Source organism: Xiphophorus maculatus, chromosome 5, assembly GCF_002775205.1.
Source record: "Xiphophorus maculatus strain JP 163 A chromosome 5, X_maculatus-5.0-male, whole genome shotgun sequence".
NCBI lineage: Eukaryota > Metazoa > Chordata > Actinopteri > Cyprinodontiformes > Poeciliidae > Xiphophorus > Xiphophorus maculatus.
In genome coordinates this window covers 11,790,291-11,818,217 of record NC_036447.1, presented here as the reverse complement: position 1 = coordinate 11,818,217, position 27,927 = coordinate 11,790,291, and the positions used below count along the sequence as shown (strand labels likewise).

General features: G+C 37.3%; 1 protein-coding gene across 5 annotated transcripts in view; it reads left to right on the top strand.

Moving 5' to 3' along the window:
- LOC102219499 (multiple PDZ domain protein-like) overlaps positions 1-27,927 on the top strand; it is a 60,451-nt gene that overhangs the window by 6,532 nt on the left and 25,992 nt on the right. For all 5 annotated transcript variants that reach the window (XM_023333106.1, XM_023333107.1, XM_023333105.1 and 2 more), the window contains exons 4-21: positions 1,250-1,462; positions 1,713-1,781; positions 1,886-2,008; positions 2,206-2,289; positions 3,436-3,543; positions 3,648-3,750; positions 3,834-3,925; positions 5,016-5,229; positions 5,507-5,581; positions 6,127-6,206; positions 6,405-6,551; positions 7,789-7,974; positions 8,112-8,273; positions 8,572-8,781; positions 9,860-10,030; positions 15,782-15,905; positions 22,608-22,806; positions 26,574-26,873. In XM_023333106.1, the coding sequence (XP_023188874.1) occupies positions 1,250-1,462; positions 1,713-1,781; positions 1,886-2,008; positions 2,206-2,289; positions 3,436-3,543; positions 3,648-3,750; positions 3,834-3,925; positions 5,016-5,229; positions 5,507-5,581; positions 6,127-6,206; positions 6,405-6,551; positions 7,789-7,974; positions 8,112-8,273; positions 8,572-8,781; positions 9,860-10,030; positions 15,782-15,905; positions 22,608-22,806; positions 26,574-26,873 (2,660 nt within the window). The remainder of the gene's footprint in view (positions 1-1,249; positions 1,463-1,712; positions 1,782-1,885; positions 2,009-2,205; positions 2,290-3,435; positions 3,544-3,647; positions 3,751-3,833; positions 3,926-5,015; positions 5,230-5,506; positions 5,582-6,126; positions 6,207-6,404; positions 6,552-7,788; positions 7,975-8,111; positions 8,274-8,571; positions 8,782-9,859; positions 10,031-15,781; positions 15,906-22,607; positions 22,807-26,573; positions 26,874-27,927) is intronic.

Here is a 27,927-nt window from a genome sequence, read left to right as displayed (position 1 = left end):
AAGCTTAGGAGTTTGTCCCCCAGTGCTCACATTTCTTTATAGCTCTGGAAGAGGATGCCCCTAAACTACCATCAGTTTCTTAGATAGCACCATAAGGGAATGTGCAAAACAAGAGCATGATGTAGGGGTTGAACCTGTTGAACCTTTTGGCAAAAACAGGGGTTGCCACAGCAGACTGCCATGTCCATCCTATATATTTATATGTGAGTGATTCATGGGACATTTATGCTCTGTTCATATTCAGATAGATTTGTGGTCAGATGGGTGCATAGTTAGAGGTTCATCTTACCAATATGGAAATATACATGTGTCTTGTGTAGAGATCTTTGATAGTCCTCCTTCAAATATAAGAGCTCAAAACGTTTGCCATCGAAGCAGAACCAGATGTTCGGGTGCTTCCAGCTCTTTGGTTGGAAGTAATGCCCATCCATCAGTGTGCAGTCAACTCAACTTTAAGATGTATCAAAGCAAACTCGTCTCTTAGCAGATAGCAGAGTAGAAAAGTTAAAAAACAAAAACATGCACATCTTCCTCGTGGGTGTACAGTCATGCTAAAAGTTTATTTCAATCTTTAAATAATTCAACCTGTTATCCAAAGGATAAACAGTGGATGGAGAGGTGTAGTTGTTCCCTTACTTTAGTTCTGTCTCCAACAACACATTGCGTTCTCATTCCACCTGCAGTCAACAATCTGCGTACCATTCTCTATAAATCATCAACGTTTTACTTATCTGCTTAGAAATAAGAAAAATAAACATCGTAGCACATAGAACAAAAATAGAAGATTTTCCTGGACCAAGCCACTTGAATATTTGTGCATGAGAATTTAAAGTAAAAGAAAAGCAGGGGAATTAAAAAGAAAACAACAGATCGTGACCATTTTAACAGACCCATACATATCAGAAATAAGCCTTCACTGACACGCTCTTTAATACTTTGTAACAGAAGATCTAAGACAAAAGGAACAGTTTGAGAGAAGTGAAAATAAGTTGTCATTTCACATGCCTTTGCTCCCACTTATCTTTTTTCTTTCTTCTCATTTTGTATATTTCTGCTTTTTTTAGCATTCATTTTTTTCTTCTCCCTCTCCTTTCTCATTTCCTAATCCTTTCAGCTTCCCTTCATTTTTAACCTCATGTAATGTTTCTGACTTCAATATCCATTCTCCTCTTGCATCTGTTCCTTTCCTACAACTATTTTGTTCCAAATTTGTCTTGCATTCATTTTAAATCTCTTGTTGTCTAACTAGGGGAAAGGCGTTTCCAAATCTGTGTCCCTGAACTGTGGCCCATGCCTGGACTTACCTGTTGGCCTAAAGGCACTGAGCCACAGCGACTCGTACACTTGGGCTGTGGAGAACCGAAAGTCTTTTCAGAAGGATGGCAGCAACTCCTCCCTCGGTTCACATGAATTGTCCTTCTCAGATATCTACCCAGACAACTTTTCTCACAAGGAATCTCAGGTATGTAAAACTACCCATAATAAAGAAGAAAGGCACATTTTTTTGACAGGGACCAATTTGTTTTTAACACCTTCTGACTCAAAGCTACCAAATTTCTTTTTTAAGCACACTATCCTATGAAATGTCACATTTTACATTCTAGTATTATTCCTTTGATAATTAAAGTCATGTGTGGTTGTCTTATCATCAAACACTGGTATCATTAGGTCCTATGAAGCTGTCATTCACATATGGGGCTCATTGTTTTCAGTACTGCACTCCTCCTCGTATTTCCCGCACCATGTCGATGGGTAGGAACCTTTCTGCTATTGCACATGAGGTAGAGTAACATTATATGCAAGGTTTTACTGTAAATCTGCTGAGATCTTAATGAGGATCGTCTTCCTAATTTGTTTTGGTTTCTTCTTCCTTCTGACTGGTCAGAGGCGTCACATTGAGATAATAGAGCTGATCAATGATGGAAAAGGACTTGGTTTTGGCATCGTAGGAGGACGCAGCACAGGTGTCATGGTCAAGACAATATTACCTGGAGGAGCAGCAGGAAGGGTAAATCTTTTAGTCAATTGTAAAACTACTTAAATGGGACAACCAAGGCTAACTTAAGGGAGAAAACCAAAAGAGAGTGTCTTTCTTCATGTAACAGCAAAAAAAACTGTGCACATTCTAAAGTTCTAAAAACTGATGTGCTTTGTGTATAATCTGGGTAAAAATGTGTGTTTATTTGTTCAAATGATGTTTCGCAGGACACTCGCCTGCGCAGCGGAGATCAGATTCTGCATATTGGAGATACAGACTTGGCAGGCATGAGCAGTGAACAAGTTGCACAGGTACTCAATCTTCAGGACCAGATAAGTTATATTTACCATGCCTTACAAAAGTATTCATACATACCACTGATTTATTTTCATTGTATGTCAAAACTATGTATATTGCTGGAATTTTATGTGATAGACTAAATGCCCCCTCATACTCTGATGTACTTTACTCATGGAGGTCCATCTTACAGCACAACTGCAGAACCTACAGTAACAGGTCATTAGTCAGAGAAGTTAGAAAGAGAGAAAGGCACTCTTTTAAGAAAGCCATAATCACTCCAGCTTAAAGTGGCACAAATTATTTGTGGGACAAAGAAAACATGTGGAAAAAGGTGGTTTGCTAAAATGAGAACTGAGAAATGGTCTAGCACTGCATATCACCCTAAATGCACTCTGGTGGCAGAGACTGGTGTCGACATTGACTTTCCAGCAACACAATGGCCCCAAACAGTCAGGGCTATAAAGAAATTGTTCTAATGCCAATTGAGAATCTGTGTCAAGACTAGACAGCAGCTGTTCACAGATACTACAGACACTAACTGAGTTTCAATTGCTTTGCAAAAAAAAAAGAAAAAAAAATGGGCAAAGACTAAAGACTCTGTATGACTAAAGCAGGAGAGATATTGGAGTCACTTCTGGGATTGCAATCAAAGGTGGTCCCACAAAGCTCCATGATGGTGTACTTAGTAGCGTTGTTAACTTTTCAACAAGGAGGTCTTTCTGTATAGAATTTGCATGATCTTGAAGTGCTTGCATGAATTCTCTCCAGGTACTCTGGCTTCTACTCACTCTCCAAAAACTTTATCGATAGGTTGATTTGTCTCACTATATTGGCCTTAGGAGTAAAACCTTTTGACAGTTATTTCTGTAACATATCAACATGTTAAAAATCATTCAAGTGGTAAGAAGACTTTTGTAAGGCACTGCAGTTCTTTATTTCCACTGAACCAAGTGTTTGTCTTCAAAGTTCCTGTCTAGTAAGATACCACCTTGTTTTTGCATGCTAGTTTAACCCAGTTACATTCTTTCTCTTTGTTTCTTTAAAACTGTTAACTATTCAGGAAAATCTGGCTTTTAACAGAATCCTTCTCTGTTTTATGTAAACATGCTTACTCATATGTCCATTTTCACATGTTCACAAACCACCACTTTGCCCAGGTGCTGCGAAATGCTGGCAGCAGGGTGAAACTTCTCATTGCCAGGGATGTTACCAAACCCAATTACCTCTCCTCCCCTGCTCTGAATCAGGATACTTTGGACGACAAGGTTTGTGTGTTTGCCGTGTACCTTTGTTCATCTTTGTAAGTGATGTAATTTTGGTGAGTAATATTAAATTCTTATCATTTTTCTCCTTTCTGTCCTGTTTCCAGCCCAGTGACTTGAATGATGACTATGAGTTCAGTGTCCAGTTCACTAAAAATAGCCGGGGCCTGGGATTTTCCATCTCAAGCTATGTAGGAGACCTGAACTCAGGTATTTTAGGTGAAGTGTACCAGAATTTAATAATGTCTTTTGTATTAGTTTAATCAGTAAACCTTTGGCTGTGTTTCACTCAGTCTACAGTGCTGGTGTGATGGTGAAAAGTATAGTAAAGGGCAGTTCTGCAGATCAAGATGGGCAGATGCGGGTTGGAGACATTATCCTTTCTGTAAGTTTTCTAAAAACATAATAGATGTTTTTTCTTGTAACATTACATTTAAAAAGAACACTTGTTTATGTGACTTAAATCCTATTTCCACCTTTAGTTGTTTTTTTTCTCTTGCAGTTTATGTCAGACAGTTTTCCAGTGTAGAATGATTGTACAACAATTAACTTCCATTTAATTCCCCCTCTACTATTTAGATAATGTCTCTTAGCATGTGAAGAGAAACCACCAACAATTATTGTAGCCACCAACAAACAAGGCCTACCACAACTGTGGCTGGATATTTAACTACTCCTTTAAAACACAAATGCTGGCATTCCTTTTGGTTTCTAAATCAGTTTGATGCTGGTTGAAACCAGTTTGAACACTCAAATGTACCCAAATTGCAACCATATGACTAAAACTGCACCGCTCAGAAGAAAGGAATCCGGTTAGTATGCTAAGAATAACCTAACATAAGAGAATAAAGTACAGCAGCTTTACAGGAACATTGATGCAGGTATATTAAAGAATGACAGAAATTTGCAACTGGTTATATTGGAAGCCATATGTCTTATTGAGCAATGTTTTATTCTGAAGTGAGATAGATTTAGCTTTTTACCAACAATGGTAGGGGTCAATTTGAGTTTCCCAAGTCTTAGAAAATTAAACCAACTAGAATAGTGCTTGTAACATCATGCTTGGGGTCTCTTTCATTCCCTGTGGCACTGATGTATTGCAGAAATTGAACAATATAACAAAGAATAAAGACCACATTTAAATCCTTCAACATGATCTCAACATTCACAACTGCACAGTTGAAACTTGGACACAGTTTGATGTTCCAATTCATCAACACCTCCAAAAAACATTTTAAAATTCTATTAAAAACTTTAATGTTAAAACTGTGCTTAAATCTAGGGTTTATGCCTAGAAACCAACCAATTTCAATGAAGTCTTAACAATTCAGATTATAAAGTAGTCAAATATATGGCCAGATTAATGCACAGACTTTGTTGACAGCAATATTTATGACTCTGCAGATGATGAGTGTGTGACCACCATTCACTTCTGTCAATAATTGTATATTTAATTTCCTCATTTCATCCCTCAGGTGGATGGTGTGAGCCTTCAGGGCTGCAGTGAACAGCGAGCCATGGAGGTGCTCAGGAGGACTGGTCCTGTTGTCAGGCTGAGGTTGCTGAGAAAGGCTGTCTGCCTTCGTCACATCTTGCCCCCAGTTCCTCCTCTGCAGCCCCTCAGACACTCCCACAGCCTCCATGAAGGCAGCCCTTACAAATCATTCCTGAACAAGATTCAGGAGACAGGTGCTTCGCACTGATAAAAACAGACAGTATATCTATTCCTGAGCTAACAAAAATGCAGAGGCTTTTATAGATATCAACCAGTGCTGTTTCCCCTGCCGAGGAATGCTGTGATTGAGATTTTCTGGTATCAGTTTTGACTCAGACTGAAGTCTAATTTTGGTGCTTCTTTGAGCAACTGATGAACTTTTGTACTCTGTGCATGAAAAGAAAAAGAAAAAGATATTTTCTAATACAAGTGTGCTTGTTGTGTGCTCAAACGTGTTTCTCCGTCTCCCAGGAATCAGCTCTCTGCGTGAAATCTCCCGGCGAGCGGCATATGCCAGCAGACGACCCCGACACGATCCCAGAGATGGTAAGTTCCCATTTCCGTAGCGCACAGCAATTCGGAAACCACTTCACAGGACTCGGTCTGCTGCTCTGCCTTGGATCACGAAACAGCAATGCGCCATGAACCATGCTCTTTGATGGGACTCTATTTATAGTTTTGTGCAATCATGTGTTTATCCAACTCATTCAGCTCATTCCAGATGATTTGTCTCTCACTCTGCCTGCATACATTGCTTTATTTAGACAGAAGAAATTTGGGGCCTGATTAGAGACTGCAGACAAATAGGCCATGATTGCTGTTAGGCTTTAATAGATGAATCAGAAAGCAAAACTTTGTCAGGAAATCACAAGATGTTAGATGTGAATATGCATGCCTTCTTGCCTCCGTTGTGAGTGTGCCTCAAGGAGAATTATGTTGTCTTCTCTCTATAATAGATCCAAGGTGATTTTTATATAGGACCTCATTCTTTATTGATTCGACTGTGTGGGACTTCAAACAATGGGTGTATATATAGGAGACTTTATGGATTTGTGTGTATCACGAAGATGTGTTTTGTGCTCATTTCAAAGGTGTGAAACTCACTCCAGAGGAAGAGGAAAACCTGAGGAAGAGGTGGCAGGATGCCGTTGGACACCGATTTGAAGTGACTGTATGTCTCTTCATATTAAAGATAACTTTTAATTCCAACATGCATTAAAAATAGACTTGTATAGTCTATTACATGCAGTATTACCTGCATGTAACTGCTTACTCTTTTATCACCTTCCACATCCCAATGCACCTTTTACCACCTAAGATTCCCTTTTCGCCTCAGTTTCCTAACGTTTTTCTTTCACTCGCTTTGCAGGTCTGTCAGCTGGAGAGGTTCAGTGAAACAAGTGGTCTAGGTATCAGTCTGGAGGCTCGGGCTGGACATCACTACCTGTGCTCCATCTTACCAGAGGGGCCTGTAGGTCAAAGTGACAAAATCTTTACTGGAGATGAGATAATGGAAGTAAGTCTGATACTGTTACCCGTTTCAGTCTCGGTCCAGTTGTTTGTCATCTACTCTTCTGATGAAAGCGCAACATCAGATAGACAAGAGAAACATATTCATCACTCTGTAAAACTCCTATTGCCCTTTGAACTTTTCCTACAACCACAAAATCGAATGATCATGAATTGTGGTTGTGAAGGACCCAAATGCAAGCATGAGATGGGCAAGACCATGTTGAAACAGTGATTTGTTGAAGTAAAAGATGAAATTACACACAGCCGTAACCACTGGAGCAGAGAGCAAGGCTCAGAACATCAAAGGCAGGAACTAACAGACCATGTTGGGTATTTAAACTGGGGTGGTGATTATTAAACAAGTAGCATGTGGTTGATTGGAAACAACGAGCGACTGAGGGAGAAACAAGACAGCCTAAACTGAAGAGATTATTTGGAGAATGACACTCAGTGATTACACAGGGAATCAGGAAGCTAATTAAACAGTAAAAACTATAAACATAACATAACCATCAGGATAACAATGAGAGAACATCAGACAATGAGAAACAAAGAAGATTGGAGGAAAAAAAATGTGACAGGCAAAACTAGACAGTTCTGGACATTTTAATAAGCAGTAAAGAGTCCACCTGGATGTAATTTAATCTCGGCATAAATCCAGCTGTTTAGTGAAGGCTGTAGAGGTTTGTTATAGCACATTATTGAACAAAGACACCAGACAGGAATGAAGTCGTGGAGACATTTAAGGCAGGATTAGAACATAAAAGAAGTTATGAAGATTACAGCACAACTGCAAACCTACCAAGACGTCATGGTCCACCGAAATAGGCATTAATCAGAGGAGCAGCCAACGGACCCATGAAAACTGGGGGAGCTGCAGAGGCCCACAACCCAGATGGGAAACTCTTTTGCCACCTCAACTGTTACTCCTGCTCTCCACAAATTTGATCTACATGAAAGAGTGTCAAGGTTATTGCTGGAAGAAAGCCACAATAAGTTGTATTTGCAATTTACCACAAGCCATTTACAGGCAAACATCTGGAAGGAGATGCTCTAGTTAGATGAGACCAAAATGGAGATTTTTAGCTCTCATGTACTGGCAGCTGTAGTAAAAGTGAACGGTGTTGTACAAAGTTTTCACAAGGGGGTTGAATACAAAGATATTCCACACTTTGTTTTTGTTATTAGTAATAATAATAATAATAATTAATAAATCATGAATCATTTCCTTGCAATTCTAGGTAAATGGAATCCCCCTCATTGGACAGACACACAAAGAGGTGGTCAATGTTCTGAAAGAACTGCCAGTGCAAGTATACCTTGTGTGCTGTCGCATTGTCCCCCCTTCAGTTCATGACAGTGATGAAGAAGCAAACAATGATGTCTGTCTGAGTCTCAAAGAGCTGCTGGCTGAGTTCAATGATAAGGTGAGAGGGTAATCCAGTGAAACATGTCACTTTTTAAAGAAAATATATATATGTGTTTTACTTTAGTTTAATACATTTACGTTAATCTCTTCTTCTGTCTCCATTCTCCCTCCCTCTCTCTTGTCTCATTGTCTCAGCTGGATCACGGCTGTGTCATACCCTGTCCTACAGCTGAGGACATTACAAAGCGTGGCGTGCCCCCCATGTCACCTCCTCTGGCCATGTGGGAGAAAGAGGCTCAAATTGTTGAGCTGGAAAAAGGCGAGTCAGGACTTGGCTTCAGCATCCTGGACTACCAGGTCAGGAATTACAAATAGAGCCAATTAAAATTGGAGATGAAGAAAGGGAGGACATGTGCACTCTTGTACTTCATAGAATGAAGTTATTATTGTCTTGTCTTTACTGCTTCTGATTAGCATTTTTTCTTATTTGGAAATGTTTGATACCTGAGTTGACTTATTGGCTTTTGTTGTTATAATAAACTTTCAGATTGCACTATTTTTCTAAACTTGTCCCTTTAAAAATAAAATGAGGGACAAAATTGATAATGTGTTATTTCAGGCAAAATTTTCTATTCAATCTTCTGCTTAACTTTAGGATCCAGAGGATGCCTCCAAAACAGTTCTGATAATCCGGTCACTGGTTCCTGGAGGTGTTGCAGATCAAGATGGCCGCCTGCTACCTGGTGACCGACTAATGTTTGTTAATGAAACTGACTTGGAGGGTTCCAGCCTGGATTATGCTGTTCATATCCTGAAGTCTACTGAATATGGGCTTGTTCAAATTGGCGTTTCTAAACCACTGCCGGTGAGTGAGGTTGAAAAAAATGTATATTTTTATTTTACTTTATTTTTTATACATTGCAGGATTCCACCTAGAACACATACATGAATTGGAAGATTATTTTATATTTATCTAATTAATAATTTAAAAATTTATAAAGCATGACTCAATATTTAGTAGACACATTAGGACATGTTATAGCTAATTTGGAGTAAATGCCTTTAACAACTGGAAGTTTTAAACTTTTTTGGTGTTCTGCTCTTTATTTAAGCAGCAAAATTATAGCAAACTGAGATTACGTAATTGACTTTTTGGCAATAATTTCTGCACTTTGGCTCATTGTTTTTCCTCACACAAAGTAAAGTTTATCTTTCTCATAAAGAAGACAATAGCAAGCAGTCTGATCACTATGGCCCTCTTCCTGGCATCTTCTTAAAAAGTTTTTAAGTCATAAGAATGTTGAGGTAGAAACTTTAATGCCTTCCATGCTTGTCAGTATTAGAATGAAGCTAAGGCAAAGCCATGTTATTTTTTGCCTTAAGAAGAGGAGCTGCGATTTAAAATACTGTAATGATATATTATCACCCTTTGACATAATATGTATATGTAGCTAACAAATAGAAATAATTCAAGATTTTTTCTCTTCTTCAAGACTTTTTTCATATCAGTATCCATAATAAACGCATATATACACAAGCATGTTAAGGAATAAAAGAATAGATTACTTAGATGAATGATTCCCCAAAAAAGTATTGTATTTCTTCTTCTTTTTGTTTTGCACTGTGGCTTAGTAACAAGGAACAGAATCCAGTTACAGGCCTCTTGAATTTTTTATGTGGTTGGAAGATAAACACGGCCACACTACAGATGGAGAGAGTAGGAGAGAGTAGGGGAGAGCAGGCCAGACCATCTAATTTACAGTCACCTTTTCTAGCCTGTTTGCTTTACCGGGAATCTACAATTCACTCACTTCTGAGGCATAGAGACATTTTTTCCCAGTCTCCCCTTTTTCAGTCTTTCATTTGTGTATGTGTGCATGTGAGTTGTTTGTTTTTTTCCCCCGAATGGGCTAAACCTAAAAGTTGGATTATTTTATTCTCAGCTGGAACTGTGTGGTGGCTTGACACCCATAGCGGAGCGAAGCGCGCGGCCTTCGACCGATGACACTGACAGCCACACTCAGGTCAGCCTGCTAGCTGAGACAGCTGAGGCCAATTTCAACGGCACAACTTGGAGCGCCGAGGATCACAGCTTGAGCCAGCCGTGTTACACGGTATGTCACGCAAAGCCATTTATCTTTCTATCTGTTTTCTGAATACTAGTTGAAGTTTGTTTGCAAAAATGTCTAAAAATGCCTATTCTAAAATTTATACAGCATAATTTGTTTTCTAAGCTTCAGCAACCACAATCGTTTGTTCATTGTTCATGCACAATAACTTTTTTAGAATTCAATAAATTGGATTTTACCGCAGGCTTTACACTTAGTTAGAAACATATTTTGCAGTTTTTCTCAGGCGCTTTGGTACATTTCTCACATCTCAACATTTGAGACTGATGTGTCTCAAATGTGCAAACCTGATGGATAACCTGCTCAAAATGGATAACATTTTTCTCTAAAGCAAGACAGCGTTAGCGAAATGAAAAGTCTTGATACCATGTTTAGATAGTCATGGCTTGAAGATGTTTTCATAATGACAGTTGGCTCTGTGTTTTCCAGCGCATCTGATCTTGGTGATGCTGCCTGAAAATGCTCAAAACAGCACTATACACTAGTTGCACAACCATTTGAAATCCACACTTAGTTGTGTGGAAAAGACACACAATGACTGCAGTGCAGTGTCGATTGTTTAGTGTGAATTATTTTCCAATATACACACCTGTTCTCCTGACAAAATGTTTGAATAATTGAATTTAGAGTGACTTTCCCAACATTTGGCTGCACCCTTTGACCAGCAATTTCAGCCCTAATTTCATCATGAAATTAGGAGAACCTCCAGGTTCCTCATCAAACAAAAACTGACATTGAAGCTGCAGTGTGTAACTTTTGTTAAAAAAAAATAGTGCTCTATGTACATAGGTGACATAGACACTTATGCATTTGGTCTCTATGTCGCCTTCCTCTGTTTTGTCCCTGTCACCTTCCCTATAATCCCAGCATTCTCACCTCTCCTTCGAGTTGCTTGCCTTCCATTTCTGTGTCACAGCATTACTAAAATGCTGCAATGTCCTGTTCTTATGTGCTTGCCAATTGGGGGTTCATGGGATTCAGCTCTGAGTGACTGTGGGGAAGTGGCTTATCAGAGGTTGCAACGAATGCGTCACACACTTCTCCTTGTCAGTGGGAGATGAGATTCAGTGGAGAGAAATTGTTCAGTTTGGGAGACATTTTCAGGAAAGAATGAGAAAAAAATGCACAGAATTAACTTGACAGATTTTGACAAATGTTTCAACATTTTGTTTGTAATGACAGAAACAATAAAATGAGGACAATATGTTTTATGGGGAATGAGAATTCAGGATTCATAAGAATAATTGATTTTGACAGACAAGACATAAGTAAATGAGGATGTCCAGAAGCAGCTGAGAATTGTATGGAAAGAACTGATTAAAAGTGCAGAAGCATTTGCAGTTATTTAGAATGAACAAGAAACGGCTCCTGTGTTGTGCATACTGTACATTACTACAGGGAGGTTGAATTAAAAGTTATGAGAATTATACTAATGATCAGACACATGTACCGTAGTGTCTGAATAGAACTGCAAGTAACACCACAGAATCATTCAGAACTCTTCATTATCATGCAAACCTGAGATACCGTGGGTAGCCATTTTAGCTCTTCTAAAGGTTACCATGTCTGTCTCTGTTCTCTTCACTCCTTTTTTTTTTTTACCATGTGGAGATCACTGACTGCTGTATCGGTGTCACAGTGTCAGGTATAGAGAAAGTGCTCAGTGTCAAAGGCTTTAATTGTGGCCTTGGCTTGATCCTACTCAGCCAAGCTTTTGTAGTTGCTGTTGCTTAATTGCCAACAATTTCCTGTCTGTGAAAAGGGCTTACTGCTCTTCCGCAAGGCCATGAAGGTCTAGCTCAATGCCTCTGACACAGTGTTCTCATCAAAGTCAGCCTAGCTACAAAACAAGATTGTGAACTTTTTTGCTTTTTCTTACTATAAGACTTAAAAGATCTGTGCTTGCCCTTTTTTTCTTTTTGAAGTGCGCGCAGAGATGTGACAAGGCTACCTTTGTCAATGTTTTTCATTTTTGTCTTTACTCCAACAGCCTTCACTGTAGTAATGCTTGTCAACCTTCGGAGAGAAAGTATTCTTGAGGGGGCATAGAGCAAACGCAGAATAAAAAGAGTTTGGAAAAAATGTTCATAGAAGTTTATATTTTTGAAGGAGCATGTTTTTTGAAAAGCCAAGGGACAGATTTGGAAACTTCAGTTAAAACCTATAACAAGCAGTAGGGCTATGCAAACAACACATATGTTTAAAATGAAAAGGATTTGCTCACTTTTGTGCCCAGTGACCGGGCTAACAACGGTTCACACTGACTGCAGTATATTTCTCAGCATTTAATATGATCACACTCTGTTGCCACATGTTTACAGATAGACAGGGGTGTAACTTCATTCAACTCATGACATAATATCGTGTTCAGGAGAGGTGATTTTAGAACTTGGGAAAGAAAGTGGAAAATCCCCCTTTTTAATGAACTGTTTTACAAATACTGTAAAGATTTCACAAATGATGAAGCATGTTTTAATGAATCTATTCTAAATGATACAACGGTTGAATATTTTATATTTGATTATCCAAGTCTTAAATAATCTTTGGTGGAAAATCTTCAGTTTTCATCAGCTTAACTATTTTAGATTTTGAACTACAAAATCTAGGTTACCCAATTTTATCTAGGTGCTATAAAAATATTAGTCAGTTAGCTTTCTAGTTTACAACCTAATGCTTGGGTTACCTGATGGGATATTTTTATGTTAGAGAAAAAAGCTTGATTGCTCATTACTTTCTGACCTCTGCTGGGGCGGTCATGTATACTGTTGTCTTTGCAACCTAATGCAAAGGGAGATGAAAAACAAAAGCAGATGCACAGAGCGGACATCTCTCTACAGTCAGTCTAACACAATCCCTATTTGCATCCAGCTCCATCAAATTTGAAGGTGCATAATCCTTTCATCTAAAATCACATCCATGTGTTGATTTTTTTCTTTTTTTTGCTGACAGAAATTCATTTTTCCCTGTACAGAAAATATGCAATGCTTAATCTGTAGCTCCGTAAGATCAGTTTTAGGTTTCCAAGAGGATGTGCAATGTACCTTAACCATAATAGTCATCGTGATAATTTTCCAAGAAGTGAATTTACTTAATAACAGCACTCTAGAAATACAGTACAGGGAATATGCAGAACATTAAACTCTCCTTCATGTTGCATAACAAGTTTCCTCAGGGTGTCTGCTTTTCTCCTGAAGTTTTGCTCTAAAATTATATAGGAGATTGATTGATAGGTGCCTTTTTAAAACTCACATATCCTCAAAATATTATGTGGTGTGTTTTTTTTTCAGCACAATCCACAAGTACCACTTAAAAAGTTCTCAAGCATTATTTTGTATTATTCAGGAATAATGGCTGTAATTATACAGTAGTTTCAGCCATCATAGCTGGGTTATCTTTGCTTCCCAGTTTCAGTGTGCCAAGAAACATGAACCACTTTTCTTTTGTTCACTCCCTGTGCCTCATTCCAGTATGGTCTCTTGTTTGCTGAGCCCACCACAGTTAAGACTAAAATAGTAACATAATCTTTTGTTGGGTTCCCTTTATAGCCCAAAAACAGATAATCCTGTTGATTTTAGTTGTATTTTCTCTTCAGGCTCGTGAGGTTTCGGCATTTTATACAATTCTTACTAGTTGTTGCTGAATCACTTAACATAAAAGTCATTAGAGATTATATTTGTTTCAATATACACTTCACATGCACTATTAAAAAGCTGTTTATTTTTCCCTTTATTTCATCTTTCATCTTGAAAAATCATTTATACACTTTTTCATATTTTGTCACATTACAACAATTTATTTATACGATACACCAACATACAGTAATATGTAAGTGTGAAGTGGAAAGTAAATGATGCACAGTAATTATGTATTCAGCCTCTTACTTAACCTATTGCTACAATTACAGCTGCAAGTCATATGTTTCTGTTGGTTTTTCACCACAAAAGACTAATGTTTTATTCAATTCTTCCTTGTAAAATTGCTCAGGCTCAGTCACCTTAGATTAAGAGCATATGTAAAATTAAGAGTATATACAGTACAAACCAAAAGTTTGGACACAGCTGTGTGTCCAAACTTTTGGTCTGTACTCAGTTCAGACCAAAAGTTTGGACACACCTTCTCATTGAATTCAATGAGAAAGTGTGTCCAAACTTTTGGTCTGTATTGAGTACAGACCAAAAGTTTGAACACACAGCTGTGTCCAAACTTTTGGTCTGTACTGTACATTTTTGGTCTATTCTACTTTTATCTCTGGCTGCATGTTTGTAGTTTTGTCCCAGGGGAAATTGAATTGCTGCCACAGTGTTCATGGTTTTGCAGCCTCTAATAGGGATTATAACATGGTTTCTTACAGGGCTGGCCTTATCTTCAACTATGACTAGCTTTACAGTTCCTGTTGAAGTATTGCAACTATATATCATAATACTGTCAGGTCTGTGGAACCTTATAAAGACAGGTATGTCTTTATAAGTCCAATCAAGTCCAATCAACTTCAATTACCGCAGGTGGACTTCACTTAAGTTGTAGGATCTCAAGGATGATCAGTGGAAACAGCCCAACATCGAACTTTATGACAAAGGTTGTGAATACATATGTACATGTAATTTCTTGGTTTTCTGCTTCAGTAAATTTCCAAAAATCTCCAAAACTTTTTTTTTTTTTGCTCTGTCGTATTTGTGTGTAGAATTTTGAGGAAAGAGATAATTTAATAAAATTTGTAATAAAACTGTAACATAACAAAATGTGGAAAAAGTGAAGCACTGAATGTTTTTCTGAGGCACCAAAAGTTTTCAATTTCAGACTGTGGCTTGAACAGTGCTCCATGTTTTGTCCGAGGTTTAGAAAGTTGTTTTGTCCATTTTAAACCTCTCGGCCACTGTCTTTCTGCCCTATCTGTGTTTCTTGGTCTCCATGTTTTTTTCTTTAATGTTCTCTAAAACCCACTAATCAAATTACATGCAGCTTGACTCTGTTTCTTTGTTAGGTTCACTCTGATATGGACTGCTTGCACTGGATTTTATTTTGCAATATCACTGTTAAGGGGGAAAAATTCAAATGTGTGCCCTCCTGCTGAGACTTTTGTGTGGAGAATTAATGAAAATATTTTTCTTCCATTTCACCATTATTCCCAATAATGGTGAAATTATTAGGAATAAATTATTATAGATTTAATTTTTTTATTGAAATCTATAATTTCAGTAAAATATAGATTTGTGATTGAAACATGAGAAAATATGAAAAGGTTCAAGAGAAACGAATTCAGGCTTCAGAGGAGCCTGAATTTATATGTAAAATTAAAAGCATATAATTTTATTCTTTGTACAAAATGACTTTTGTACAAAGAACAAAAGAACACTGGTTATTTTGAACTTTGGCTATTGTCTTTGTATTTTGCTTCCAAGGAACCAGACTTATTTCCACTTAACTTTTGTCCAATAATTGGTATAAATCATGAATGTTTATTCAATTTACAGTTCCTGTTCATTGAATAAACAGTGCATTTTGTAGAGGAAATCTTGGGGGGGAATTTTTTTTTATGAGAGTGAGGAAGCAAAAAAAAAAACTTACATTGATTGAGATCAATTCAAAAAAATTAAATAAGTCTGGTTCCTTGGAAGCAAAATACAAAAAGTAGCATATCTATGCTCTAAGTGAATGTCAGTATCACATTTCATAAAACACTCACCCCACTGTCATGTTCTCACTCCCTCCTTTACACCCTTCTTGTCTTTCTCTTAGGAAAATCAGCTGCGTTATCGCTGCTGCACAATGGAAGATGACAGTGGGCAGCAAGCTCCACCTCTGCCCCCTCGCACAAGCTTTGAGAGGACAATCACTGTTGTCCGGGGCAACCGTAGCCTTGGTATGTTCTCTGTCTTTCTCCTGGTGATGGTGTCCTGGTGTGTGTACGTTGCAGGCATGGCCTTGATGACACTAATTGGAGATGGTGATGACGACTGCCCTGAAGAGGATTGGTGACGTGATGTGTTCGTCAAACCTGAGAAAGGAGATTATTTCTGTGTGGGGGCAGTATGTGTGTGTTTTGAATGAGATATACAAAAATGCTAACTAATAGTAAAGGTAATGAGAAGGTGAAATGGCTCTCAGTACACACCTCTGCAAAATACCAAGTTTTTGTTATGTAAGAAATGAGACCATGTTTGCTTTTAAAGCTTTTATCTACCTAAGTAGTAACATTTATTCTGCACAAGGTACAATAACCTACTTGCATATGGCAACATCCTTAAGGTAAACATACTAAACCATCTTCTGATTTAATTAAAAAAATTCTGATTTAAAGTACAAAAAGTTTCACTTTTATATACCTCTACTTGTGGGCATTTGCATCAAGTCACAAGGAGCACAGTCATCAACAAATAGAGAAAGCATGCGACAATAGCAACATTAGAAAGTTCAGACATTTCTCAAAAATTTTTAAAGACAGAACAAAACCTAGTGAATCTGCCAAGAGACAAGCAACAAGAAGGTTATGGTCAGATGAAGCAAAATTTGAAAATTTTGTCACAATTCTAAAAGGTTCACAACATTGACCATCTAACGATCGCCATGCTCACAGTCACAGTGAAACATTGTATCGGCAGGATCTTGAACAGTTTTGACCACAACCCTGAGGTGTCTGCTGGAAAACCAATGGATTTTACTTTTCAGCATTACTAAGGCTTCTTCCAAATCTCTGCAAAAATGGCAGAAAGTTAGAAATTTGGAATGCCCAACCTTAATTTAAAAGAAAATATGTGGGGTGTCATGAATAGGGCTGTGGACAAGAAATGTCATTAAAATCTGAGAGATTTTGAGAACTTTTGCAGAGTAGAGTGGTACAATGTTGGAAGATGACAGACACCAACCTGCATTCAATTGAATCAAAAGCTGTTTTGGACAAGGTATTAGATTAAGGGTGTGCACATTATTGCATTCAGATAATTTCACTCTTTACTTTTTCCCTAACAGTTTTGCTTATTTTTCCACTAAATTATATGGAATAAACCTCAGGTTACATGTGGAAAAAAACTTTTGCATCACAAAAACCTTGCCTATTAACAGGAGTGTGTACGTTCTTGAGAGACGATGTATATCTCAATGTCCGAATTAAACCCATACATTTTACATGAAGGTGTTGATCAATTTAAACTTTTTGTTATCTACAAATAAGAGATTTTTGTCTTAACTCCAGTTCCAGTGTTTGGCTGTCTTAACATGACAGGGTACCAGCAGAGTCGAAGCCAATCCTCCACTTTTGTCTAAAGACACTATGCAAAGTATAAGGAAACCAAGTCATTTATATTCTGAATGCATGTCTTGATGAGGCTTTCGACTACCTACGTCTGTGTGTGCTTGAGAGAGAGAGAGAGAGAGAAAGAAAAAAAGAGTTTGAAATTATGTAAATGTTTGTGGTAGAGAAAATCAAGGTCACAGTATCAGTGCACCCTTCTCATCTGTTATGATTGGATCCCCTTGCTGATTTATTTAATGACACAAACTCTACTGGAAATTCAAACACACAAATCATATATATATACATATCTTATGTGCTTATATATGCAATGTACACATATACATTGCCTATGTGGATCAGGAGTTTATGAGTGGTGATAAGCAAAAGTTTGGGCATCCTTTAATATCCTTTGATGTTCTTTGGGATTTTTGCTACTTTTTATTACAGAAATTCTACAAGACTTTGCATACAAAGCTAAAATGATTATTTTTATGAGAATCTTCTGCTACCGTGAGTGTACTGTATGTAAGTTGAGTTTATACATTTTTGGCTAAGGATTGGTGGTCTGCTCAGTAGAACTTTATGTTTCCCTGAGGTGTCTAATAGTCCAAGAAAACATCAGACTGTCAGGTCTTTTCCCCCCCTCAGATATGACTATTTTTGCCCAACCAGTTTTTTTTTGTTTGTTTTTTGTAGTCCTCAGTGCAGTCAGGCATGGGCAAGTTTCTGAAACTCACAGTTTGGTAATTTTGAAAGCATATTTGACAGTGATGCACTATCATGGTATTAAGATAGACAATTTAATAAATTACCTCACTGCTTTTCTTTTAAACAGAAAGATTAAATATTGATGAATAAGTTGCAAACTGTTGAGAAAGACACATTTCTGAGTTCATGACAACGAAACAAGACAAGATTTTAGGAACATATCTGGGAAAACTAAAAATCCACCCATTAATCCATTACCTTACACACTTATCCCTGAGGGGATCGCCAGAGGTGCTGGTACTTAGCTTCAGCGGGCGAGAGGCCGGGTTCACCCTGGACAAGTCGCCCATCCATTGCAAACTAAAAATCCCTACTTGTTTTTCTTTTGAAAAATTAAGATTTCACAGATTGCATTCTGTGTTTTACAGAATTTTACCTTAGTGTGAAGTATTACAGTGAAAATTTGACTAGTTTATATAATTTGGTTTTTAAGGTTGTCTAAATAGTGGCCTAAATGTTAAAAGACATTTAGAAAATGCTTTCTTTTTGTTAATTTCACAAATTTTGTATATCTCAGCCTTTGCTTTAAATAATCTCTTCCTAGTGAAGTATTATCCAGTTGTCCAATATTGAATTAGAAATTATAAAATGCAGTCCAGATGTTCAGATAAAAACCTGTGTAATTGAGTGTACAGATGGGGAGCTCCAAAGCAGATGTTATCTTTAACATTGCTACAAGATAAAAAAAAGATTGCCAGTATTTTTTTACACTTCTTACAAATCAAATTTTGTCTGTTACTCCGTCACTCCCTCAAAAGACGGCCGCAAACAATTGAAAAACAATGGCGGCTTTCGTCAAAGCTTTATTACAGTGTGTTGTCAGCTAGCGTGCAACCAGTCTTTATTAGTTAACTGTCGGTACAACAAGACAGTTCTACTACTTACTCTCTCTTCAAAATAAGAGTCTAACACAAATGCAGCACGGTGAAAACTTAAAGCACCTGCGTGTGCAGCATTCCTAATAAGAGCTTAGAATTACTTCACCAGACAAGGTCACATGCTAGCACCAGCTGAAATTTACTTTACAAGACAGTATTCACTTCAAAAGAATGATTGCTTTTTTTATTGAGATCTCATCCCACTCCAGCATGTTCTCATTAGAAGGGGCTGTTCACCATAGAACCCATTTGTATCTTGGTAGACCTTGACACTGGGAACTGGCTAATGCCTACCTGCTGTGATCCTTTTGTCCCACACAGAGCTTTAATCATTACAACCTAAATGTTATTTTATAATTTTCTAAATATGTAGGACTTCTTTCTAGTCTGAGTCTTGCTCAGACTTTGGTGATTAAGATGCAAGAAAAGTTTTCTTTAAATGAATGATGAAGGTCAATGCCTGATTATTTAAGTCTTTTGAATACTCCTACAATTTAATGTTGATTGTCCTTCCAGTCCCATGAGGTGTTCTTTGAGCAAGCTTAAGAAGATTGGTCTTTAGCTAGAAAAATAGCTTTTGGACATAATAATCACTCTTCCATACCTTCCTGATTATTGCGATAAGGTCTTGTAAGCTAGCGTTTATGTACTTTTTCTATAAAATGCTATATTTGTTTCTACAAGCATTTCTTTGTTATGAATCCTGGTGGCTCATTAGTCCAAAGTCTCTCTAATTTTCTGGTGTTTTGTCTTAAGGAATGCATGCATCATGATATTATGTTAATATTTAGGTCTTTATGATAGAAGATATAGTTTTAAAGAGTTGTGTTTACATTTAATTAGTTGCAATTTGCAGGTTACACTTTCTTGCAAAAGTATTCCTATAACTTTTTTACAGTTTGGAAAAAGTTATATTGTTACATTAAAGCCAGAAATATCAATGTACTTTGTACTAATTATGTGTGATAAAGTGCTTTAAACTGCCTAAAGGACTTTGAAGACCTTTGTTGCTGAAGCGCGCTGTAGAAATAAACTTGACTTGATTTGACAACACATTGGCCTTTAGTTTTGGACAGAAAAGAGTTGTCTGCATGGTTTTTACAACTAACGAAAAAATAATAATTTTGTGTGGATAGGTGTTAAAATTGCCCTGTATTTAGTTCTATCAGTTTCCCCATTACTTCTGACCAGAAAGGCATCCCCACACCATGTTTCATAGTTGTGTTTTTTTTCCACCACACATAGCTTTTTCATTTTGGCAAAATGCTAAATTTTGGTCTCATTTGACCAAAGCACTTTCTTCAATGTGTGCTGTGTCCTCTACATGGATTGTGTCATACTGGAATCAGAGCCTAATGTGGCTTTTTTAAAGAATTGTTTCAGTTTTGCCACTCTTTTACCATAATTACTTCACAACTAATACTGTGAATTCTTTTGCATGGTGAAGTTAAACACTTTACGGTATCTCATTCTACATCTTGGATATTTAAGTTCTTAGATTTAAAAACTAACATGAGAGCTCAAATCTCTTATGATGCCTTTAATCTTTTCAATGGTGCTTTTGTGATTGTTTTGTCATTTAAATTTTGCTTTAAAAAGCCCATAATATCTGTTATAATATACATAGCACATATTATATAATTGTACATTTCATTGTACTACTTTTTAGGATAAGTTCACTTTCTCAATTAACAGAAATCAGCGGTCACAGAAATGCCCAAACCTTTGCTGGTCCACATAGACAGGAAGAGATTTTATAGTCATTGTATTTCAACAAAACCTGATACCATATTATTGTTTTTACTTGATCTGGTTGCCATGTGTAACTCTCTCCATAACTATATTAATGTCCAGCTTTGGGAATTTAAAACAAATTATATTGCTTGTAGCAAAGAATGAACATACAGGTGCATAACAGCAAATTTTAAGGAAAAAAGGTTTGAAAAACTAAGACTTGTTCTTGCCTTGTTTATTTGACTAATCACTAATCATTACATGTTTTTAAATTTTCTAAGCAATTGCTGTAACACTTTTCCACTTGAGTCTTTTGAACTGTTAATATGTGCTGTTGAGCTTAAATCAAATGCTTTTGCATGTGAAATATGAATTTACTTATAATTATTAGAAATGCACCAATGAGAATTTTGAGACCTATTTCTGATTTGTGTAAAGTTTTGAAATATAGATTTCCCAAATTCTGTATTTGATAAGTACTTAGTTCTATCCTTCCTTCAGAAAGCAATCTTTATTCATATTAGTATCATAGGCAGCTGCCACTAAAAAGCAATTCTTTTATATTTTAAAATAACAAAATCTTTACATAATTTCGCCGCTAATGTTAGCAGTTAGCATTATTAGCATCGCAGTCTATATTTAGTCAAAAAAATTAAGGTCTTTACCTCAACTCTGGTATTTCCAGAACACAAACTATATTTAAAGGCCCACTGTGTTACATAACAGTTTTAAACTGAGAAGAATAAAACAGAGGAACCTTGCTGTAATAGTTTCAGCCTTCCTGTCATCTGCTGAAAGCGTTGCTCTTTCTCAATCTTTTGCAGCCTCAATAAACTGCAGATGTCTTGACATGTCATAATAAAAATATTTAGTTTTAAATAGCGTTTTACATTTTCTTAAATCTGTCTGCAGTTTTAAACACCCCGTTGATACTGAAAATAGCTAACATTGAGATTTCTTTCCTCAGCAACAACAGCCAAGTCAAAAAGTGTTGCTTCTGAGGTGGTAGCTTTTAAGAAAGACATGTTCAAGAAAGGATTTTTAGATTCTGACAGACCTATTAAAGAGCATCCAAATGTCAATATCTGCTACTTTTCTTGGTGCATCTCTATTAATTATAAATATAAGCACTTTTAGAGTTTGTAATATTAGATGTATTTTGATGCAGTGTTGTACTTCAGCACCTCTAGAGTTGAAAACATTAACTGTTATTTCTTTAGACTTGAATCTTTGAAATATGTATCTTTGGTTTGTCCTGTAAGTGGCAGTTGCTGTGTTCCCAAATTATTGTACTCCATGCACTATGATTGTATTGCAATTTGAATGTAATACCAAAAAAAGCAATAAACTATTTATTTAAGTAAAATTAAGCACAAAGTCATTTCTTTGACCAAGTTCAAATTTTGTACGACCATAGTGTTGTGGATGTGCTTCATTAGTAGCTAGCAGTGTTGTACGCCAGCATCTTAAACCAGCCTATCTAATCTGGCAAAGCCTTCCCTCTCTACACCATGTTTAGGTGTGTGCCTCTATGTGTGTGATACCTGATTTACCTACTTCTGCCTGTTTGCATTAATGACTCGTTAGTGTAATCCACCTAGTGTCCAAACTGCTAATACTAAGGACGGGTGTTTGTGCGAATGGCATGTGTCACTCCTCCAGTAACCTGTGCCCTCTGCTCTCTGGGACCACGAGTGTGTGTGATTGCATTAATGCAACTTATGTGAGTGTGAATGTGAGGGATGCTGCCGTGCAAATGTCAAGCATATGTGGCCATGTCTGTGTGCTAATCTGCCTCGTGTCTGTCTTGATTATACTGATTATTGCAGCCGTCAGGTGTTTGTTTGGGCAAATGTCTGTTTGGCATGCAGTCAAAGCAGTCTTAGCCTATCCTCTATTCACCCATGCTTCTGTGTGCTTCTGTGTGATGTGTTTGTACGCCTGTTGGCAGGGATGTCGGTGAGTGCTATCAAGGACGGCACAGGCATTCTGGTCCGGAGCGTGGTCCAGGGGGGCTCTGTTTGCCAGGATGGCAGACTGGGGGTGGGGGATGTCATCTTGGCCATAAATGGAGAACTTGCCTCAAATCTGAGCAGCGCCCAGGCCAGGTCCATGCTCCGCAGGCACTCTGTCATAGGGCCAGAGATGAGGTGAGAAGTGTCTCTTGCCCACAACACTATTAAACGGTTATTTGTTAATTAAAAAAACAACTTGGACATTGTATACTTGTATAAAAAAACAAATAATCTTTTATTTAAACTTACTTGATACTTTAGATAAATGTACTGACAATTTCTTTTTTAATTTAGGAAATAAAATGTATGCCTTCACGGAGCATGCCTGTGTATATCTGACAATATAGTCATGCTCTATTGTTTTTGAGTGAATTCGTTATTTGATTAAATTTAATGTAGTACAATTATAAATTAATAAATAAAAGCCCTGAAGGTTTTAAAAGTTTGAAAACCTTATTCATACAATTCAATGTATTTCCTTGTTCAAGGTAATTAGAATTGCACAATCACATCATATATAGTTCTGAAATAAAAATGTTGTTTGGTTTACAAAATACTTAACAGATAAACAATGATCTGATGTAGAGCTATAAGGTAAAATGCTTCACATTGAGTTTAGTCTGCGAGTTCTTTGTGTTTGGGTTGTTTTAGATGTTGATCTCAGTAGGAGTTATTCTGATTCCTGAGAATGTTTCTCAGATTCTCTGAACTTAGACCCATTTAACTGCTTCATACTGCAAGTAAAATATTGACTTTTCAGAACACCACACAATCCTAAAAAATTATAAAAATGAATTATCCCCTTAAGCTATCACAAATTAATACTAATAAATCATAAATCATGTGAATCATTTAAATGTGCTTATTGCTCAGAGCCTTGGGTACAAATGAAAGGCGATAACTCATTACTTTTCCAGTTATTTGCACCTCTTAAAGATTTTAGAGGGTTCCAGTTTAAGAACCATGCATTGGTATGCAGTCAATTATTCCCATGAAGTCGGCATATTGGCTTGACAATTTCCATGATTTGAATGACAGCATTACGCTATTTCTATAGTTAATCTAAGTGTGCACTGTACAGTGCACAACAATTTTCATTGCATTATTATAGACAAATAATGTTTCACTTTGGGTCTCTGCAGTCAAATCTGACTGAGGCGCTACAGTTATGTTCAGTTTAGATGATGAAATTCTTAAAGACTGCCTGAGGAAAAACTGGCTACATTATCACTTGTTCCAGCATCAGCAATTATGGCTCCACATTGAAAAAGCTTGTTTGGCTGATTGGGGATGTGCTCCACCTCCACTATCCCTCTGCCCTGCTAAACACCTACTCACATTCTCTCTCTGCGTCTCTCTCCCCTGCTTTTAAAGGCATCACACACACGCGCGTGCACGCGCGCGCACATACACACAAGCATTCAGTGGCCTAACCTCCAAAAACACCCTCTTCCTGCTATGGGAAATATTTCTGAATAATTCATCTCTCATCTCACCTTGAACAGTATACCTCTGAATAAAGGAACGTTTTAAAGACTCTCATGCACACACTGCACACAGAATACACACACTGATGAACACATGCATGTTCTTTCTTTCTTGCACGCTTTCTTTTTTTCTTTCTCTCTCCACATACACACAGAAACACTCAACTCCACACACACACATGCTCTCTTTGCCTCCTTCTGACAGCACTTCAGACAATCTAAAAGCAAGTGGAGGCAGCTGAGTTGCTTTGGCAGCGAGAGATTGAGGCACGCAGAAGGATGAGGGCTTGTCACTATCAAACTGCGTCTTTTGAGACAAGACAAGCTGTCCACATGGTTCAGTCACAACAGCTTAGCACAGAAAACTTAAAGATTCAGGTATTTCATGAAGGTATTCATGAAATACCTTCATGAATTAAGGAAGACTTGGAACAACTATTTTCTATTACTTTTACAGTAATGTATAATAGAGTAATAACAAGAAGATACATGCAAAAGTGTTTGGTAATATCATTCATAAGTGCAATGAGGTATTATTGAATTAATAAGTTTATTGTCATAAAAAGAAAAAGAGCTTAGCTCTGTTGAATTAGAAGGGGATTTTTTTTTCTTTTTTTCCCTTTGGGAACATTGGAAAATTAACTTTTTTGATTTCATTGACCAGGAAAATGACAGTTGAACATTATAACATTCTTTACTGCAGTGCTTTGTATAAGTATATAAACTTCATGTTTTGTAATTTTATGACTTTAGTCTACTCTATGTACAGTGAAACTAAAATGATACTTAGTTTTCAAAAAATTTCTTGACAAATAAAATCTGAGAAGTGTGGTAAGAATTTGTAATCAGTTCCCTTAATTCTCATGCTTTCAACAAGTGCATAATTAGTGCAGTAAATAGAATCCACCTTTGTATGATCTGATTTCAGTTCAAAGCCAGCTACTCTTTACGGGTCTCAGAGGTTTGTTAGAGAAGATCTGTGAGCAAACAACATCACAACAACTAAAGAACACCAGAGAGAATGTTGTGCAGGAGCTCAAAGCAGTTTTAAGTCTTCTGATAATATGGCTAACCACAACAAGAGGTGAACCTTGCCCAAATTAGGGATATCAGTGCACCATCGTGGAGCCAGGCCTGTGGGAGAGCTCACCGATGAGTGCCTGGTTATTAAACTTTGACTCCAGGGACATGACAAGACTCAGTTCAAAGAAGCTACAGGAAGCCCCCTCTGCCTGGGTCCACCACCTGCAGATAGGAATATCAGGATCAAGTGGGAGGAAGGCGAGGGTGGAACCCTTGGTTTGGTCATTTCCTGTTGGTATAATCTGGCTTTAGGGACATGGAACGTCACCTGACTGACAAATACGGAGCCGGAGCTATTGTGTGAGGTTGAGTGGCACATGCTAGAAACAGTCGAACTCATAAGACAAGTCAAAGTGAGGCTCAGTAGTGTTTATTTCATGTGCCTGTTTGACCTCTCTACAATGCCTGAACATTGTGATGAGGCGATGGATGTTCTCCTGAGGAATCTCATCTCAGATCTGGATTTTCTTTTAAAAAAAAAGGAGTACTGTGTCTGGAGACAATAATGCCTTGTGCTATCTTTGAACCTGTTCAAAGGGAAACATGAGAATGTTGCTCAATTAACAGAACATGACGTATCTGTCGCAAGAGCTTGAATGCCAATCAGACCACATCAGACTCAGCATGCCATACAGCTTTCAGTACAGACCTATAATTATCTCAAGTTGACAAGTGAAATGCTGTTGCTAGTGGTTCTCTCAGTTTGCACAATAAAACCCCTGTGGATGGTCCAGAATGTGTCATTTTATCAAACAGCATGGGATATATATCAATCATGTGCTCATTGAACTCTAATGGCTTCTCAAATATCTATAGAGCATTGTGTGGTTGCAAAAATATTCTTACTGCTTGAACCTTTTCAACCTTCAGTTTACTTTTGTGGGATTCTATTTCTAATTATTAAGAGAGGAAACAATGCTACATAGTTCTCAAATGTTTTCACAGATAAAAAGCTTAAAAGATGTGCATTTGTGTTTATCCCCCCAAAGTAAGGTAAAATACTTACAAATTCGATTCATTTACTCATAGAATTACCAGATTATTTACCAAAGGATTATTGTGGTGGCAAACCATAAGGTTTTCTGGAAGTCAACAAAATGCCACATTGTCTATAAAATAAAACATGTAAATTATACATTATCTTAGAAATAAAAATGTATTTAAATTATGTTCATCAAGTCCAAATGTCTAGTTACTGATCTTTTCAACTATTTTTGTTCTCACTAAAGAAAAATAACTTTTCCTGAATTAATGGTGATTAATACTGTACACAAGCTTCCTTGTCAGTTTTACTTACCTATATATATTTTTTCTATCTAACCCTGCTTTCAGGATAACCTATGTTCCAGCTCATCAGGTGGATGAGCACCGAACCCGTCTGTGTTTGCCTCCTCTGGCGTCCATCTCGACAGACAGTCCATCTTCTTCGCCCATCCTACCTACCCCTGAGCCTGAATCACTCTCAGCCAGATCCTCCTGTCCTCCGGCTTCATCAGCGCTCAGATTGTCTGCTTCAGTCAAATACAAAACAACAACAGCTCCAGAGCCACCCATAGTCAGGGCCACTGTTTCATTCAAAGCCGTTAAAGGGCCAGCCATAGTCCCCACCATCACCCTAGCCTCAGACACAAGGTAATGTAAGACAGAGAGAGAGCTCAGCCTTTTATTTGTGGTCATACGATTCTTACCAAGGCTCCAGAGCTGCAGAACTCTGCAGCAGAGTCAGCAGAGTTTCATATAATGATAATTACCTGTGCCGGTATTTAGTTGTACCAGCTGCTTAGCTGGCTAATGGCTTTATTTTATTTTTTTAACCCACATACAACTTTTCATTTATGAAACTGTAACTGAATTTGTGCAAATTAGGCTCGCAGGAGTTCAATAATATTTGTTTTACTTTTTAGCTCATACAATCAAGTATCAGGGATGCCTTGTAAATCTGCTTTGAGTCATGATAAAAGGCATTTTTCAATCATTTTGAGTTTCTAACTTAACCAAACTCCTAATATCTGTGGTAGCATGGCCAGGTTTCGCAACAAATGTGTTACAAAATTACAGCTGAAGACTTAGCATCATAATCAATTGTTTAATACATGTTTTGTATATCACCAACCATCACAAGTGAAAGAAGGTGTCAAAGCCAACAAAAGAGTTGTACAGGGTTTTCATTGAGATCAATTTACAATTTTTATCTAACACTTGCTGAGTAATGTTAGTCACTGGGGCATGATACAGGTACCTGGAAAACTAAAAAACTCATTTCAGAGACGAATTGACGCAAGGCGTTGGTGTGGACCAAAGCATCCAGTTCCATTCTTTATCAGAACAATTTGACATAAATAAAATAAAATAAAATAAATGTGACATTATAAGTTATTTAATTCAACAACCTAACACACTTAAGGTGGAGCACAACATCAGACATCTCGTTTGCACCTTGGTTCTAATTAACATTTATGAAAACTGAACGACTCCATAATTAAGTCAATACTAATTCTGTACCAAAGTTATGGAACTCCAAATATGGCATATCTAATATTTGAAAAGATCCAACATCTGTCACTTTAATTAACCATATAGGTGAGAAAACACTGCCACAGGATGTAGCCAGCTTATTGTTCCAGTTGATATTTCTTCCTCTCCATTCTTCTCTGTGTTGAATCCCTGAGTTATATTTAGCTGTTCG